Raw genomic sequence first — 17,951 nt, 5'->3', positions numbered from 1 at the left:
TTTCTTGTCCACCTTCCTTATATATAACTTTGTTAAAATAGTACACCTGCTATTTTGTATGTGCAAGCTACACAAATCTCTCTTGATAAAGCATCTCAATTTCATGTTCAATGTTTCAGAATTTATCAGTAGTGCTTTGGGTCTGCTTCTGTCCTACCTTGTGTTGTGTTATGTTTTTGGTAGTCTGTAATGAGGCTACTGAGATATCTTGTTTGAGAAGGTAAATTCTTGCGACTTAAATTCAGTTTGAGGCCTGCATTACCTTAGCAGTACTGGTTGGCTGTACTTACATTTTGTATATAAAACAGGGAAAGAAAATGTAACTACGCTTTTTAAAAAATACGCATACATGTAAAAAAAGGCATTGTGCTGTGCCTGGTGTTGCCTTTGAAATTAGTGCATTGTAAAAATGTTTCTGCTCCATTAGATCAGTTGAAGCATAAAGCATGAGTTGTTTAATAAATATCTGTCAGATATCTTACATTCAGTATTTTAATTACAGCTTCTTCCCCAGTTCAACCTCCTTTCTTTGAGTGTCCAATAGGATATTATCCACCTCCAGTACCACCGATTTCCTTGCCGCCACCTCCTCCAATTCCAGTAAGTAACCTTGATAATTCTCATTTTGTATCCAATTTCTAATGCTAAAGCTAGGATTAAATTTAGATTCTGGTTTGGGTACTATACTCTGTTTAATGATTCCCTTGAACTATCTCTTAGACTCGTGGTTGCTTTTTAAAAACTCTTATTTCAGCTGCCTCTTGGCTGATGCAGTTGTTGGTTAATGGAGGTTTTCCCTATTGAATTGAAATTCACTTCATTGCTAGAGCTGTGCTTTTTCATACAAAAACAAAAAATTGTCTGAAGCACATAAGGAAAAAGAAAGAATTGGAACTATTAGCACAAGGCAACTTCGCCCTTTATCTCTAGGCCATGTAGGTAGGTAGATAGGCTTGATCTCTGACTTGTTACCTAGAGGGGGGAAAAGCCAAGACATACAGCTCATCAGTCATTCCAACTTTGTGCCTTTAGACTGTGCTTTCTGTTTTCTCACCTTAAGAGTCCACATGAAGTTCAATTAGTGCAGAGTTTTTTTCAGTGAATGATTGTTACTCTTCTCAGAAAAGCGATAGAAAGGTACCATTTCTTCTCATGATAGCTAGCTTCTGAACTTTTGACTAAGGGAAATTGTAATTGTGTTACCTAAGACATTTTCATAAAACTGTTTAAAGAGTGCTGGACAACTATATTTCTCTGGCTAAATGACCTCTGGTTCAGAGTCTCACTTACATTTAGTTTGTATTTCTCCACAGCTTCCACTATCTAAATCTAAGTTTATTGCTTCCATTAACCTCTGTGAGAAATAACTTACTGTTCAATCACAGCCTTTGACAGGGATGTAAGTGTAGTTTGAATGTTAATTAAAAGGACACAGTTTAGATTACTTCTAAACCATGGAATAATCTCGGTCTCAACCTCTGCTAAGTAATCATAAAGGGGTAGTAATTTCCACATTTCAAACCTTTGTTTTATTTTCTTTTCTCAGCCCGTACCATCTTTGAGCCATCTTTACATGGAGGGTATTCCTTGTGTTTCTCTTGAGCCACCTCCACCTCTTCCCCCTCTTCCCCCTGAAGAGCCTGAACAGCCACCAAAACCTCCCTTTGCTGATGAGGAAGAGGAGGAGGAGATGCTCTTAAGAGAAGAATTACTCAAGTCTCTAGCCAACAAGCGTGCTTTCAGAGCTGAGGTACTCTATTGTCTTTTGAATGTAAGCCTCTAGATGGCAGTCCTGATCAAAATTTCAATGTGACCTGCTGTAAGTGAGGCTTACTAGGGGTATTATGCTGCATTTCTAGAGACTTAACAATCAACACGAACTATTCTGGAATTGTAAATTGCACCTTTCTTGTTACTTCTGAAGGAATTATGAAACTTCAAGGTACTGAAAATGGAGTAAGTCAAAGGAATGGGGGTTTTCTGCCAGAAAATGTTTATTACTTTTGAACTTTTCAGTTAAAAAGTAAGACAAGTAACTTTGTTTCAGCCTCTTAGGAAAAGGTGTTGGAAGAGGTTCCCTGGTTTTTGTTGTCATTTTGAGGGTTTCTCTTGGAGTGAGAAGCTAAGCTTGTGGTTTTGGAAAAAATATTAGTTTTGACCTTTCTTAAAGGGTCTTCGTCAGTTGACCTGTGAATAACTGGCCTGCTCTTGTGTGCCTTTTTGATATTACTGCAGAATTGCAACATTTGTCTAGTACATTTCAGTAGTCTGGCTAAATCACATCTTCAAGTTCCAAGACATCTATGAACCAGTCGCATTTATAGTGATACTTTTAAAAACAGCTTAGGTATAGTGTGCATTTTTAAGACCATATTTTGTTCTCTTTTTTAGGAAACATCAAGTAACAGTGGTCCACCTTCCCCTCCTGTTCCAGACAACTTGCAGCCTGTGCCAAGAAGTAATCTGTCTGCTGTCAGTATTAATACTGTGTCTCAGCCACGGGTGCAAAGTACAAAGTTTGTTAGAGTACCGAGGCTTCCGCGAGCAGTGATCACAGTAAGGAAATACTGCTTCCTTCTAATAAGGCTATGAGTTGAAACTGAGCTCAGTTTAAGTGAAGAGCAGACTTTCTAGTGGTACAGCACAGAAGAGTGAAGCTTCAGTTAAGCGTTTGAATTATTAGTCACCTTGACAATCCATATGCTCTTCTAGAAAGATTTTGAGGCAAGAATTTATAGCTGAAGAGAGCATCAAGATATGCCATCATACAGTGAACTAGGAGATTGTAAATCTAGTTCAATTATTTTCTTATCCAGACTAGCACAGATGCCACTGCCAAAACAGAGGTAGTCTTGCTTTTCCTCCTGCACCTGGCCAGTTGGTGTCTTCCTTCCTTAAAGGGGGTCTGGAGCATCAGTCCCGTTGCTGAACATACTTAACATGCTAAATTGGTTAGAAAACTAACTTCTGTGGGAAAAAAAGTACTTTTCCTTCTAGGAGGAGTTGAATTTTTTCAGTGAATAGTGTGTACATCAGTAGCATGTCTGTGAGTGTGGCTGGAAGAGAGAGTGTTTGTGAGGAGTGTTTATGCACCAACAACAACTGGAATTTCACCTGCCTATCCTGTTGTGGTGAAAAATTGATGCAACTGGAGTATGTTCAGCAGTAGTAGATAAGACCCATGTCTTGAGAATTGCCCAGAGTATCAAAAAGAACTGGTTGTGGAAATTTGAGTATTTTTCATTTTAAAAAATGGTGGTTTTTTGATGGGGTTAATGCTTTAAAAGACACTTAGAGTTTTGACAAGGTTCTATTCTGAGATGAAGGGTAATGTATAGCTATAGTTGTCCAGATCTAAAGTGGGAGATCAGAAGGGCAGTCCTGGAAATGTGAAAAAAGTTACTTTTTTCGAAGCTGTAACTCCAGAGCATTTGAGGTTAATCTCAGTTGTCTGCTTGTTTCTGCATTTTCCATTGTGCTGGAATTGGCAGTCACCTGATCTTCAGTGAGCTTTTTAAATTTGTGTTGGCAAAAGTGATTAATCATGATTTCATCTATTCATTACATTCTGTTGGTGTTCTCCAATTAAACTGCCTGAGCAGCTCACTGTAAGACCAACTAAGTACAACTGTGGGACAGGAGACATTGCAACTGTGTAGCAGAAAGATAAGGGCGTTTTGGCTGGTCTGCCACGCCAATTCTAATGCAGATTTGATTGGCTGTTACCTCTCAGTTACTTAAAAAAATTCCTTGCAAATGACAGATGATAATTTTAATTGCAATTAAATTAATTAATCAAGTATAGTAGTTAGATGTTTGAGATTTGTATGCTCTGACCATGAACCAATAAATGTGCTGCACATACTTGGGAGTAGGTTGAAAATGTTGGGAGTAACTTTCATGTTACAATATCAAGACTATGTGTAATATTACTGTCTTGTGGAGATGTACAAATGCTTATTTTTTTCTTACAATGTGGGATTGGTGTGTGTGGTAACAAAAGGAGTTAACCTTCTTTTTCTCATAAGTATGTCCTCTGTTATACCTGTGTCTCTAACTTTGTCTTCTTACTGTAAAACTTTTTCCATTCTCACCCCAGCTTCCAAAACACAAGTCTGTTGTCGTTACATTAAATGACTCAGATGACAGTGAGTCTGATGGAGAGCCCTCTAACTCAACTAGCAGTGTGTTTGGAGGACTAGAATCTATGATAAAAGAAGCAAGGAGAAATGTTGAGGTAAATGCTGTCAAAATTTAAAAAATTTTAATTGTTTTTCTTTATATATGGAATTTAAACTTTAGAATTCAGTCAAGAAATACTGAATTGCATCAGAAGGGGGTAAGAGTCCCATCTGGAGAACTACATTGTAATTTGGATTGCACGAGCTAATCAAATTTTTTTGTTGAAGATGCCATCTTGAGGATAGAACTTGGAATATATTTTGGGTTGATTTTTTTTCAATTAAAATTCAATGCATTGTTAGGCAAAAACATAGTGGCTTAAAAGATCTTACTAGCCTTGAACAGCTATGTTAGTGCTGAAATTCCTCTTATAAATACTATTTGATAGCTGTATTTTAATCTAGCATGACTGGTACTGACTTGAGTCTTAATTGTAACAGGCATCAAAAATCAAAGCCCCTCCAAAATCAGAAAAAGAGAATGATCCAATGAGAACTCCAGAGGCTCTGCCAGAAGATAAGAAAATAGAATACAGACTTCTGAAAGAAGAGATTGCCAGGTAATCTTAATTTAATTGTTAATATAAAATGTGTTTTATTTGTAGCCCTTTGCTAACTCGTCTACTTCTGTAACCTGAAGGAAGATCTGAGTCTAAAAACCTTGCCATCACCTTCTGGTTTTTCCCCCCATGCAGTTTTTTGGTAAGACTACGTAGAGGTCTAAAGAAAATCCTAGGATTTGAACTGATTTAGAGTAACTGATTGCAGTTATGGAAAGTACTTTTTCTTTTAACTTAAAATCTTGTCCTACTGCTATTTTCAAAAATTTAAAAACTCATGGGAGTACACATGAAAATGATTGTTGAAGCTACTAAACAGCTTTGTTTTTGACATTTGTTTCAGTCGTGAGAAACAGCGCTTAATTAAGTCTGATCCAGTGAAGAACAATTCGTCCCCTGCAAATTCTGATGGTGAAGTTGATGGAATTGGGAGAATAGCAGTAGTGACCAAACAAGTCACAGAAGCAGAAGCAAAGCTGAAGAAAAACAGGTATGCATTTTAGTGTCCTAAGTCCTACCTTTTGCTTAACAGGATGAACAGAAAATATTTTCAAATGTGTAGCATTTAAAGAACGAGGAACAATTTTTCCTGTTGTCTTGAACTATTCAGCCTTTAATTCTATTGCTGTGCAAAAGGAATTGTGTTGTATTGCCAGTGAGGTGTTTGATAACTTTTAAGTATGATTTGTCATACTAAGTGTTTTCAGCTGTATTTATGTTCAGTGACAAGAGTATGATTTGTGCCACCTAATATGGCTTTTCTCTTCTGGTATGCCTCTTTCATGTTCCTCACTTCAATTTCAAATTACAAAGTAATTGGAAGTAGAAGTGCTTTGCATCCTCTTTTCAGCTTCTTTTTCCACTTGATTATTTCTGTATGGTCTTGTGAACAAACTGGGTTGTGATCAGTCATCAACTGAAGAACAATCTTCCGTCCTCTCTTTATCCACACCAATCTATCTAAGTGTTTATCTTCTTTTGATGCATAGCTTTTTGTAATTTGTCTATTCTATTGCTGTTGCCATAATATTATGGCTTGTAATCTGGAAGTGTGTGTATGTGCCCTAAGATGGAAGTAGGTTGTTACTTAACAGAAAGCAAGAATGTGTGTTTTGGTTGTCATTCTCTTAAAAACAGTCTTAAAGATAGAGCATTTGCTTACCTTCCTCTGTCCTTGTAACTAGAATGTTTTTTCCTGCATTATACTTACATGCTGAACTTGGGATGCTGAAGTGTGCTGTATATATTGACAGTATTTACTGTCTTCTGAATGTTAGGACTGTTTGGAGAGGCTTAATTTGTAGTCTTTTTGTGAGTGAGGAGAGCTATGTTTTTAAATAACTGGGGTTTTGGAGGAGCAGCAATTGCTCTAAGTAGTTTTCCTTTGGAAAAAATTGTGTACATTCCTTTTTTATTTCAGAATGCTGTTAATAAAGGATGAGTCTGTCTTGAAAAATTTATTGCAACAACAGGCCAAGAAGAGAGAGAACGTGAGAATTGCTGAAAATAAAATTAACAAACTGGCTGAACAGCTACAAGCAACAGAGAAGATCTTGAATGCTAACAAGGCATTTCTCAAGAGGCTTCAGGAACATGTAATTGGCACTCTGAAATGCTTGTTTCCTAGAGTTGGAAATCTTAAAATGGGATGCCTGATTTTTGGTGGCAGTAGACTTTTCTTTGAATTACTTACTAATTCCCACCTAGTTATTTTATATCTCATTAATTCCATGTAATTATATTTTATTATATGATCATATCTGTAAATTTGCATCTTGCTGTAGTATTTACTTTTTATTTTTTTAGATACATAAAGTTCAACAACGAGTTACAGTAAAAAAAGCCCTGGCATTAAAATACGGAGAAGAACTTGCTCGAGCAAAAGCAGTAGCAAGTAAGGAAATTGGGAAACGAAAGCTAGAGCATGATCATCTTGGTGTAAGTCAGCATGCTTTTAAACCAAACTACTTGGAAAAAATTATGAATTTTGATGAACAAAGTTCAAGTGGAATTTCAGGAAAACATTTCAGAAACAATGTAGGGAATATTCCTATTGGTTTTGTTCATTTTTGAGAATTCAAAAAAAGGCATTAATGATTTAAGGAAGAAAACTCTTCAAAACCTACATTTCAATGTTAGGGGAGTGGCATTCATAAGTAAGTAATAAGAGGAGCCGTGTGGATGTGAGAAAAGAAAATTCTGTCGGTAGACATCAACGATTGTGTTAAACTATCAAGCTAAGTTGCTGCAGAGTGGATCTGATACTGTTTGGAAAAACAAAATATACAAAAACAAGACTAAAATATTTTTCTAAATTTTAGTCCTCCTATTCCCAACATCACTGTATGTACTTGTTTTATAGCTCAACTTTTAATTTGGGCCAGAACTTCTGTTGAAGCCTTCCCTCCCTGTACATGATAGAGGGTAATTCTTATCACAAAACATGCAAATCTGCCACTTGAATTGTGGCAAACCTTTGTTGTTTTTCTGCTGTTTGTTGAAATCTTCAGGAAAGAGTTTAAAATACATTTTTATAAACTCTGAATTAAATATTTTGGCTATGTTTTTCCTTCCCGTCAATAGATCAGTAGATGAGAAAATTGAAATAAAGAGTGTTTTTTTTTTCTTTTTAGCCAAGCAAAATGTTGAAATTGGATTCCTCCCCTGCATCAAGTCCAAAAAAACCTTCAGCAGAATTGATTGCACTAGAGAAAAAACGACTGCAGCAGCTAGAATATGAATATGCTCTAAAGATTCAGAAGTTGAAGGAGGCCCGTGCACTTCAAACCAAGGAACAATCAAATACCACACCTCATGTAGAAGAGGAATCTGAATTTGCATTACCTCAGCCATCACTTCATGATCTTACACAGGACAAATTGACTTTGGACAGTGAAGAAAATTATGTTGATGATGAAGTTTTGTCTAATTCAAACAGAGAACGAAGGAGATCTTTCAGAGAATCGAATTCTTTTACAAAGCCAAATCTTAAACACATGGACACTCCAAAACAAGAAACTATAAACAAACTTTCTAAAAAGGCTTCCGAGGAGCCCGAGCTGTTCCTTGGATTGAATATTGATGAACTGAAAAAACTTTATGCTAAAGCTGACAGCTTGAAAGAACTGCTAATGAAAAGTACTGCCTTTATTGTGCCTAAGGAAGATCTCTTGTGTGGTCAGGTAAATGTTTTACAATTAAACATGAAGCTTGTTATTACTAGGTGCTATTGCAGCTGCTGTATATCTGTTTATCTGTTTCCTAGGAAATTTCAGTGGACATGGATTTTTTTACGTCACAAAGTAAACAAGCTGAAGTGAAACCATTTCCGTTTGGACCGTATCGTAGTCCTCTTCTGCTATTTAAATCCTACAGGTATGAAGAATGTAGCAGCTTTTTGACTTATGCTTATGTGTTCTTGTTCATATGGTCTTCAGTGCTCTTCCTTGATACCCAGATGTGTACAGGAAGACAAGTCCTAGTGAGAAACTTGACTATCCCTAAACAATATTGCCTGGTTTAGAAAATATAATTATTTTATTCAGTTTTTTTTCCTGCAATGCACATGTCCCTTGGTTTTGTGCAATATGCTACTTTTATGTTGTATTGTGCATTGTTTGGTACAACTAAACTAAAAACATGGCTAAGTGTTTGAAAACAGGATTTTTATATCTAGTATGAAGCAATGTAAATCCAAGAAGCCTTTTTCAGTTATGCAGTCTTTGAACTTGGCTAGGATTTACATAATCTGAGTCAAAATTGGCTCAGTCATCTATTTTTGGATTCCTCCTCAGTGGAAAGAGGCATAATCACAGTGATTCATCTTGACTTGACAGTAATAGCTGCAAGCGTAATCAATTTGGCACATCTGTCTTTTGACTAAAGAGGACTTTGTTCCTACATGTCAAATTGTAGACAACAAAAGTTGAATTTTAACTGGAGAAGTTGTATCCTACCATGTGCTTCAGCTTTTTTATTGCTATGGACTTAAGCAGTAGAAGATGGAGGAAACTATCTTTACAGGAGTATTCATTTTAACTTTTAGGTTATGATGTCAATTCCTGAAGGAGCTAGAAATCCCAAAATTGATGTAGTCAAACTTCAGCTAAAGATTTAAAAGAAGTGTTAGTCTGCTAGACTAAGACTGGTTTTGTTTGTTTGTGTTCTAAGGCTGAAATGTTTTCTTTCCTACTGTTTCTTCAAGTTAGTCTTTAACAGTTATTTTTACACTTCCATTTGATGTTGGTCTTAATGCTGATTAGAGCATGAGATTTTCTATAAACTACTGAAATGCACTTTCAGTAGTTTGCTTTCCATACTGGGTTTTTACTCCACTCCTGTTTTCATATTAATGAAGTTCTGCACCTAAAGTAGATGAGAATGCTAGAGGAAAACTTAATTAGGCTGAGAAGTATTCCATTGTTCCCTTCCTCTTGCCCTTGTTTTTGCCTTTTTCTTAGCCTGTAGGTTAATGATGCTTTTGGTTAGTAGCAGGGATTTGGAAATAATGAGATTTAATACTGTGAGTGATTTTAATTACTTTTTTTTTAGAAAATTGATGTCTTGCCTTGTGTACTTTTTGACCATAATTCGCTGTTTCATTTTAGGTTTAGTCCTTATTTCCGTACCAAGGAGAAGCTGTACCTCAGTTCAATAACATACAGCAATATGATTGAGCCAAAACAGTGTTTCTGCCGCTTTGATTTAACAGGCACGTGTAATGATGATGACTGTCAGTGGTAAGTTCTTCTTTATTTTCATGGCTTAAACGAAACCTCTCTTCTAGATGTCTGACTTTGAGTCTGAAATAAGTATGGTTTTCTTTTCTTTAAAAGATCTGGATATGTGATCCTATGCACAGGTTCTAGACAAGGTCATTTTTAATATTCTATTACAGATACTTAGTTGGAAGAAAAACCCCTTTCAACTAAGCCATGAAGAAGGAGGAGGCTCTTGAGATGTGAATTCAGAAAAATAGTATGGCCTGATAGAGAATATCTAACATTTTTCTAGTAATTCAAATGGATCTGGTTACATACAACTTCAACATAACATCAACTCATAGAACCTCACTTGGTGGTTGAAACTGTTAAGCACCCTTGATTTGAAAAGCGTATACCAAATCAATGATTAAGTGAAAAACCAGTAATATTGTAGTGTAATTCTAGTTTCCCGGAAAAGTACTAGCTAAGTTTGTTTCTTTAAAGGCTGGTGTTAAATTGTATTGAAAAATAACTTGTTTACCAATCTTGTGCAGTATATTTAAAAGTGGATATGAACTAGCTCGGAATGTACTCAATATGGAAACCTAACTACTGGTAAAACAGGACTGAACTTTATTTTGGATCAGCTTTTAGCTGCTGTCATCAGACCATTGTTTGACTCTTTAAGATATAAAGTGATATCTAATTCTTATAATTACTTTATTTGAACTGGAAAGTTCTAAATACTGTGCTGTACACTTAAGTTTAGAAAAAGCCTAGAAAGAAAAGTTTAGAAAAAGCCTAGAAAGAAAAGTTTAGAAAAAGCCTAGAAAGAAAAGTTTAGAAAAAGCCTAGAAAGAAAAGTTTAGAAAAAGCCTAGAAAGAAAAGTTTAGAAAAAGCCTAGAAAGAAAAGTTTAGAAAAAGCCTAGAAAGAAAAGTTTAGAAAAAGCCTAGAAAGAAAAGTTTAGAAAAAGCCTAGAAAGAAAAGTTTAGAAAAAGCCTAGAAAGAAAAGTTTAGAAAAAGCCTAGAAAGAAAAGTTTAGAAAAAGCCTAGAAAGAAAAGTTTAGAAAAAGTAAGCTAGAAGAAAGTTTAGAAAAAGCCTAGAAAGAAAAGTTTAGAAAAGTTAAATGTAGAAATACATTTAACCAACTTTCAAAGCAAACAGTACTTTTTCTGTGGGTATTGTTTTCTTTATGCCTCACCCAAGTGTGTACTAAAACTTTCTTAATATTTTGTTGCTATGATAAATGTATTAATTGCTTATTTATTTGTTTTAGGCAGCACATGAAAGATTGCACTCTTAGCCGTAAGCAGCTCTTTCAGGATATTCTGTCTTACAATTTAGAACTGATTGGCTGTTCAGAAAAAAGCACTGATGAGGAAATCAGCACTGCCACAGGTTATTGAGTCTTTTGTTCTCTTTTGTATCTAAAAATTATTTTCTGAAGGGAATGAGTTTCATTAAAAGCTCTAGGTGCAAGGACTTTGATGTGAAGCAATATATAAGATACAGCTATATGAAGTTTCTTTGGTTGTCCATTTCAGTCCTTTGTAGTGGGTAGTTATATTGGTGTCTTACAGAAAGAACAGAATCACTGGTCTGAGGAACATTTCATTCAATAAAAAGTATTGCTGGGATTCAGGGTGTTGGGGAGCAGTGAACATGGAATCTTTACCTCTCTCCTTCCTCAGTTCTTTCTGTAGCTACTGGATTGACCTGTTTCAGTGGAGCTGGAATTTTATAACAATGCCTTTGCCATATAGGCAAGTGGCCAAACAGAACTTGCTTATTTTTCACTTTTTTGTGCTAGTGTGTTAAATTACCACGCCTCTTACAGCAGTCATATTTCATAAATTTATCATAGATTGTGTTAAATTGCTGTTAAGTTACATAATTGTTTAATCTATATGCTTACCTAAGATGCACATATTCTTGTTTCAGAAAAATATGTTGAAAAACTTTTTGGTATAAACCAAGATCGTATGTCAGTGGATCAGATGGCTGTTCTTCTGGCCAGCAACGTCAACGAGAGTAAAAGTCACAGTAAGCAGCTTGGTAGATTAAATACAATATATATAAATGGGTAAAAACTATATAAGTACCTTGATGATTTTGTAAACCGAGAATATATTTTAATATAACTTATTTCTCTCAGTATTATAAATTCTGATTATGGTAACAGTCTACAGAGTTTAAGGCAATAATACAACAGTTTTGGAGTTCCATTTGTAGAATTTATTTATGCACTTAAACACAATAAATTTCAAGTAAGTAGTATTGAAATTTATGCACTTGTTTCTGTTGAACTCACAGAATCTTTTTATCTAAAATCCTTATTAGGAAAAATATTTTACTCTTGAACACAGAAAAGTGAAAGAATTTTTACTACTTTGTTTACAGCCCCTCCACATACAACTTGGAAAGAGAAGAGGAAATGGAGACCAAAGTACTGGAGAAAACCTCTGTTAGATAGTAGCAGCAGTGAAGAGGAACAGTTTGTTGGACCTATTAAATATGGTAATCTGGATGTGTGGCACCCTTTAAATGAGTACTAGAGGAAAAAACCCACCTGCCTCTTTCTAACACTTGATTTTTAAAGAGTTTTTTGGGAAAATCAGGGCTTTATTTAATAGCTTTCTTTACTTTCTACTTCCTGTATGCAGACTTCATTTTGCATAAATTTTTGGGTGAAGTTTTTGACCTACACTTGTAATTCTATTAGGTTTTTTCTTTAATGTGACTGGAAGTTAGTGGAATGTCTAATTACCTGTTCTTAAAAGGAGCATAAGGAACTGTTTCTCTAGAATGTTTCAGCCTTTTTTAAAAGGATTTTAAATCCTTTTTACGATTTTAAAAAAGTTTTATTTTGCTTCAACAGCCCTGCTTTCTCCTTCCCCCTCCCTCTGAACTATAAATAGTAAAACATCAGTGTTCAATTACCTTACATTTGTACAGAATTTGTATTTGGTGTGAGGTCAGGAGTAAAAAAAACTGTAGTTAAACAGCATTTGAGACTTTGAAGCTGCTAGAGCATCAGTAACCTGATAGCATTTCACATGTGACTCTTGCAGGTAGGAGCTTTAGGATTTGTTAGCAAATCTCTAAAAAGGATTTTTTGAGACTCATAGTTGAGATGATAAATTTTTCTTTGTCAAATATGTTTAGTTCGTAATGCTGCCTGATTAACTGCCTTAGTTGGTGTCTGTTGATCAAGGCAAACTTCGCAGCTAATTCTTTCATTCCTTCACATTTGGAATATAACCAGTTCTCTACAAGCAATACAGTTTGAAGAGTGCTGAGATAATGCTATTTAGTTGTGATCCATGGGAGTACTTGAAATATGTAAATGCCACCTCTTGTGAGAGTTACTGGTCACTACTGTCTTAAAAAGGAAATTTTCTTTTTAAAAAATTTGTCTATTGTTTACAGCCCATCCCACAGAACATAAAAAAAGAGTTCCAGTGCTTGATACTGTGGTGACTCCAGATGATGTCCGGTATTTTACAAGTGAGACTGATGACATTTCCAACTTGGAAGCAAGTGTCCAAGAAAACCCCTGTGATGTACAGCTTTGGATTAAACTTGCATATAAATACTTGAATCAAAATGAAGGGTATGTCTGTTACATATGAGACCTTGCTACATTTGCCCTTGCTGCTATGATCAAGTTTCCTATTTGATACTAAACAACTTTCTTCAACAATGCCACAAATAATGCATTACTTTAAGCAGGTTAAAAAATAGATTTTAATTAGTGCAGTATATTAGTAATAAATTACACTGATGGTTTATCTTTGGTAGGTTCTTTTTCAGAATGGAAATTGATGGAAAGTAGTGTGGGAGAAGTAATTGTTCATGTTTGAAAAGTGCTCTGTGTAAGATTACAGTGGAATGTTGTACTTCCAGCAGTAAAAGTGGGCCAATGGACTCAAATCATTCTCACCTAAAGACTGAATGGTTGCAATAATATTTGAAATTACTTTCATCAGCCATCTTTCTTACAAGGACAGTTTTGATAGTTGGTTTTATCCCTGTAGAAATCATACACTTGAGCACTTGGTTTCTTATTTTGTGATTTTAAAAAAAAATTCAGTTTCTTAGTTCTAGCTTCTCTTCCTTAAAATTATGCTGCAGAGTACCAAGTTTCTGTTGGCAATCAGATCACTTGAATAGGAATTCTGTCATGATGGTTTCATCCATTATGATGATTGACTTCAATTTTAATAGTGAGGTACAGCTGAGCAACTGTAGCAGGAAGCAAGGGGAATGGAGAAGAGCAGCTCTACTTTAAAAGCCTTGTTTAAACTGTGGATAGTTGGAAATTAGGAAACAAATCAGTTCAACTGTATCAGTAGGTGCCTGAACAATAGGAGGAGTAGAACTGGGAAGGCCAGTAATGAAAGTATTACTGGCAAGTAGCAGCATGAGAAGAGCATGCCTTCTAAATATAAGTGTAGTTGGGAAGCAATCAAGAAAAGGGAGAAACCCTAGTGGAAGATATGTGCATCCTTTTCTTAAAACAGCCACCTCTCCCATTCCTACTTCTTCAGTACTCTGAAGAAATTTGACTGCTCTAGTAAGTGAAAGTAGTGGGATTGGGAAATCTTCAGATTTATGCATAATTAACTGTGTTAGGTTTTTTTTGAGACTTGTGTATTTCTTCTCATACATGTCCATGCAAAATAATTTCTGAAGATGTTTTCAGAATAAGTGGGACCTCAGAAGCATTCTGTGGTTTTATGGAAGATGTATTTATGAATTAAAGCTTTTCTCTGTGGCTTGCAGTATAGCCAGTTATTTCAGCTAATTTTATATTACTTGGTGGTATTATCTCATGAATTTTTTATTTCAAAAAATAAAATTTCAGGTTTTTTAATGTCTTAGAGACAGAACCTGCATGATATGCTGAAATAAAGGCTTATATACAATGACTGTAGAAAGTAAATTAAATATTTAACAAAAATATAACTTACTTTAATACACCTCTGAGGTATCTACTAAAGTTCTTAGGCCTCTATGATGTGAATGCCTTTATATCCTTGCAGCTTGAGAACTTTGCTTAGAGATCAATCTTACCAATTTTCAGTTAATTTGGACTCTTTTATTTGAATTGGCAATCTTCATAGAATACCTATTTCTGTGCACTATAACAATTGTACCTCCTAACCTCTGAAACTTGAAAACTTGCTGAAGCTTTGATAGTAAAGGATGATGTTTAAGAAAAGATACTGGGTGTGTCTTCCATTCTAATTAAAAACATCCATTTTCATATTTGATACAGTGGAAGTCATAATACCAGCATAGCTGATGTGAGTCCTTTTTTCAATATTTAATTTTTACAGTTCATCATCTGAGTGTTTAGATTCTACTTTAAATGTTTTGGCTCGAGCCCTGGAGAGCAACAAAGAAAATCCTGAAATTTGGTGTCATTACCTCAGACTTTTCTCAAAAAGAGGAACCAAGGAGGAGATACAGGAAATGTGTGAAACAGCAGTGGAATATGCTCCCTCTTATCAAATTTGGTGGACAGTAAGTAAAAATTCCAAAGTATATATTAAATGTTCCTGTAAGTGTGTGTTTTCTACTCTATAAAGTCAGTGAACGTGACAGGGAAAGTGTCAAATGAAAAGTACTGTTTTTGAAAACTCAAAAGTTGAAAATGAAACTATTCAGGTTCTTGCAGGTTATTTATAGAAATCATCAGTTTTCCTCAGGTAGTAAAAGTTATTTAAAATCAATGTGTTAAATTGATTGCAGAACATGGGTGTTCTTGTACTATTAAAAGCGGTATCTTTAGAGGTTTAATATGAAAATTTGGTCGATAAGATAGCAAAAGGCGTTATTTGAAGTTTGTGATCTGTGTGATTTTTAAACCTTAACCTAGAAGCTTTACTTGCATTTTGATTGTTGTTACTATTATTTCTCTCTAGTTTTTGAATTTGGAGAATTCCTTCGATGGAAAAGACTATGTATGTGGGAGGATGCTACAGTTCTTAATGAAAGTGACAGGAGGAGGAGAAAACCCAAATCTTGTGTCCTTTCAGTTGCTGGAGACACTCCTCTACAGGGTTCATTTAAGCCTCTTTACAGGAAGACATCAGAATGCTCTTGTTCTGCTGCAGGTAACTTCCAAGTTACCACCCCAGGAGTGTTTTCATAGCTCCACCTTTTTAATTTGTGTGACTGTGGTAGTTTGAACTTTAGTGGAACTGTGCCTTCCTTTTGGAGAATTTATTCAGCAAGTAGAGGCTTCTGCTTTGAGCTATGATACCATTGTAAAACCTGGATGTGGCTTTGAGGGTTTTGTTGCCTACTTTTTTTTGTTTGTGTAGCTAATAGTGTAGACTACTAGGTCTCAAAATAATTCCCAGGGAGATACTTTATTTTTTGGTTTCTTGTAAACCATAGATCAGGTTTTTGCAGTGAAAGGTCTGAGAGTATTGCCTCAGGTATTCAAAATTGCTACAGAAATTATCAAACCAGTAGTTCTTGGGAAAGAACATAGTAGTTATCTAACAGTATTGCCCTACTATAAAATCTGGAGACTGTTAAATTAGATTTTATTGCTTCTGTCAACCCTGAAGTCATTGAGTTATCTCAGGCCAGAACTATGACTGTAGAAGTAATTTAGGTGACTGTTAACTCTTGTGTTGATGATAAAAGTGGTGGCTGAGGGTGAGAAATGGACATCACCCTCTCCCTGAGTGGGAGCTCTGTCCTTTCAGTTGCAGGTTGTTTCAGTCCTGCCAGTAGGTGCCACTTGTTGCTTGCTGCAGCCTGTCACTGCCCTCAGAGTTTGAGAACCTCAGGCTTTTGTCTGGCTCCAGCTGGAATGAGAAAGCACAGTGCTGTGCTGGCTTTCCTCAAATGTACTGAGAAATGTAACTCTGAATGCATAAAAAAAAGGAGGGCTCTGGAGAAAAAAACTGTTTGTGTCAAATCAACATGGAAATACAGGGAGAATTACACTGGTTGGTTACCCTCGCCTTTCTTCAAAGCATCATCACAAAGTCAAACTTTTTTTTTTCCAAATGAGTCTGAAGTATGTAGTTCAAAAGAATGACTTGGCAAGAGATTATTTAATTGTATTTCAGAGAGAATAATTTTGGAGTAACTGCTACTTCAGAGTAAATAGCAGTGTGTATTGGAAAACTTGAAAGCAATTTTTTCAAGTATTTTGTGGACTTATTTTTCAAGTATTAAGTGAAATGCTTTTGAAACACTAGTTTTCACCAACTTCAGGACATGCGTTCTGCTGAATTTTGCATAAATTTGCAAGTATATTCATTCTCCTGAACAATGCATTCTTTGATCATACTGTGTTTGTCCAGAAAAATGTTGACACATTGCTAGTCATGAGGTTCTGTTGTGGTTTAGAAAGAAATTGTGTTTAGACTTTATTTAATTGCATGCCCTAATTATTTTATTTAGTATCTGCTAGATTAACTGGACTATTCTATCTTTGCATATGACTAGTAGAAAAATTTCAAGTAGTATCCTTGTTGTCAGTGAGGTTTCCAAAACATTTTTTATAACATGTCTGGAGATGGTGGACTTTAATAGGTGTAACTTAGTAGTTTTATAACAAGAATTTAATAAATAAAAACCCCAAGCGAAACAAACAACCCCAAATGCACAAGACCTAGTAGGATATAGCAAGTTGAATCCAGGTTGTAGATGAGTTGTATCTAGAGCTACTGTATTACTTCTTATGGAACTGGAAGTAATAGGAGAATACAGCAGGAAAATTGAATGAACACATGTTGGGAGATGTGTGTTTTCAAAGTGTCTCTTCACTTTTTGCAATAGCAATCTTCTGTGGTTTTTCTTGAACCTTTTACTACAAACTGTGCATAATTTGACTAACCAGACATTCACATAAGCTGAATATGATTCTGATTTACATAAAGAATTAGTTCCTGTCTGCTCTCTGGAAAAGTTTTGAGAATATTAAAACCTACTCTTCCTGTTTTCTTTTCCTGTTCTTAAATCTTAGACTCTTTGACTGAAATGTAATGTATTTCTTTCAACCTTTACAGAATGCTTTAAAATCAGCAAATGAAAAGATGATATCAGACCACCTTACTGCAAGCGACCGTTGCTTGGCTTGGCTGGCTTATATACATCTAATTGAATTTGGTGTTCTCCCAGTCAAGTTCTATGATCCAGCTAATGTCAGTCCTTCAAGGATTGTGCACAAAGAGCCATTTTTAATACCATGGCAGACAGTTGAAGATGTGAAGACTGATCCTGATACACTTTTAGCTATGTTTGAAGGTAAGATTAAGGTGATAAATACTTAATACATTCTTCACATGTTGTAATTCAAGAAGTATTATTCACCTTCAGAATTTCAAGTCAGTGTTGATGACTATGTTAAGCCACTGAATTAATCCAGTGGATATTGCATTTTGATTTAACCAGAATAGCGAGGAAAATCCATGTTCTTGGGTGCTTAACCAACACTCTTGAGTTTTTCATCTGTGGTTTCAGCTCAGCTTTAT

The 17,951-nt window shown here is 35.4% G+C and overlaps 1 protein-coding gene across 5 annotated transcripts in view; it reads left to right on the top strand.

The window, feature by feature from the left end:
• The window catches only part of ZFC3H1 (zinc finger C3H1-type containing), a 42,182-nt gene that overhangs the window by 12,560 nt on the left and 11,671 nt on the right, over positions 1–17,951 (top strand). For 4 of the 5 annotated variants that reach the window (XM_036400552.1, XM_036400551.1, XM_036400550.1 and 1 more), the window contains exons 7-24: positions 503–600; positions 1,547–1,750; positions 2,392–2,556; positions 4,100–4,237; positions 4,623–4,741; positions 5,085–5,231; positions 6,162–6,336; positions 6,548–6,679; positions 7,375–7,923; positions 8,007–8,116; positions 9,349–9,480; positions 10,724–10,845; positions 11,389–11,490; positions 11,848–11,964; positions 12,877–13,060; positions 14,790–14,976; positions 15,378–15,569; positions 17,487–17,724. In XM_036400552.1, the coding sequence (XP_036256445.1) occupies positions 503–600; positions 1,547–1,750; positions 2,392–2,556; positions 4,100–4,237; positions 4,623–4,741; positions 5,085–5,231; positions 6,162–6,336; positions 6,548–6,679; positions 7,375–7,923; positions 8,007–8,116; positions 9,349–9,480; positions 10,724–10,845; positions 11,389–11,490; positions 11,848–11,964; positions 12,877–13,060; positions 14,790–14,976; positions 15,378–15,569; positions 17,487–17,724 (3,111 nt within the window). The remainder of the gene's footprint in view (positions 1–502; positions 601–1,546; positions 1,751–2,391; positions 2,557–4,099; positions 4,238–4,622; positions 4,742–5,084; positions 5,232–6,161; positions 6,337–6,547; positions 6,680–7,374; positions 7,924–8,006; positions 8,117–9,348; positions 9,481–10,723; positions 10,846–11,388; positions 11,491–11,847; positions 11,965–12,876; positions 13,061–14,789; positions 14,977–15,377; positions 15,570–17,486; positions 17,725–17,951) is intronic. The other variant, XM_036400553.1, reaches the window with a different exon arrangement.

The sequence above is a fragment of the Molothrus ater genome, chromosome 5 (genome assembly GCF_012460135.2).
Source record: "Molothrus ater isolate BHLD 08-10-18 breed brown headed cowbird chromosome 5, BPBGC_Mater_1.1, whole genome shotgun sequence".
NCBI lineage: Eukaryota > Metazoa > Chordata > Aves > Passeriformes > Icteridae > Molothrus > Molothrus ater.
Note: the sequence above shows the minus strand (reverse complement) of the source record. Positions and strands in the feature narration are given on the sequence as shown.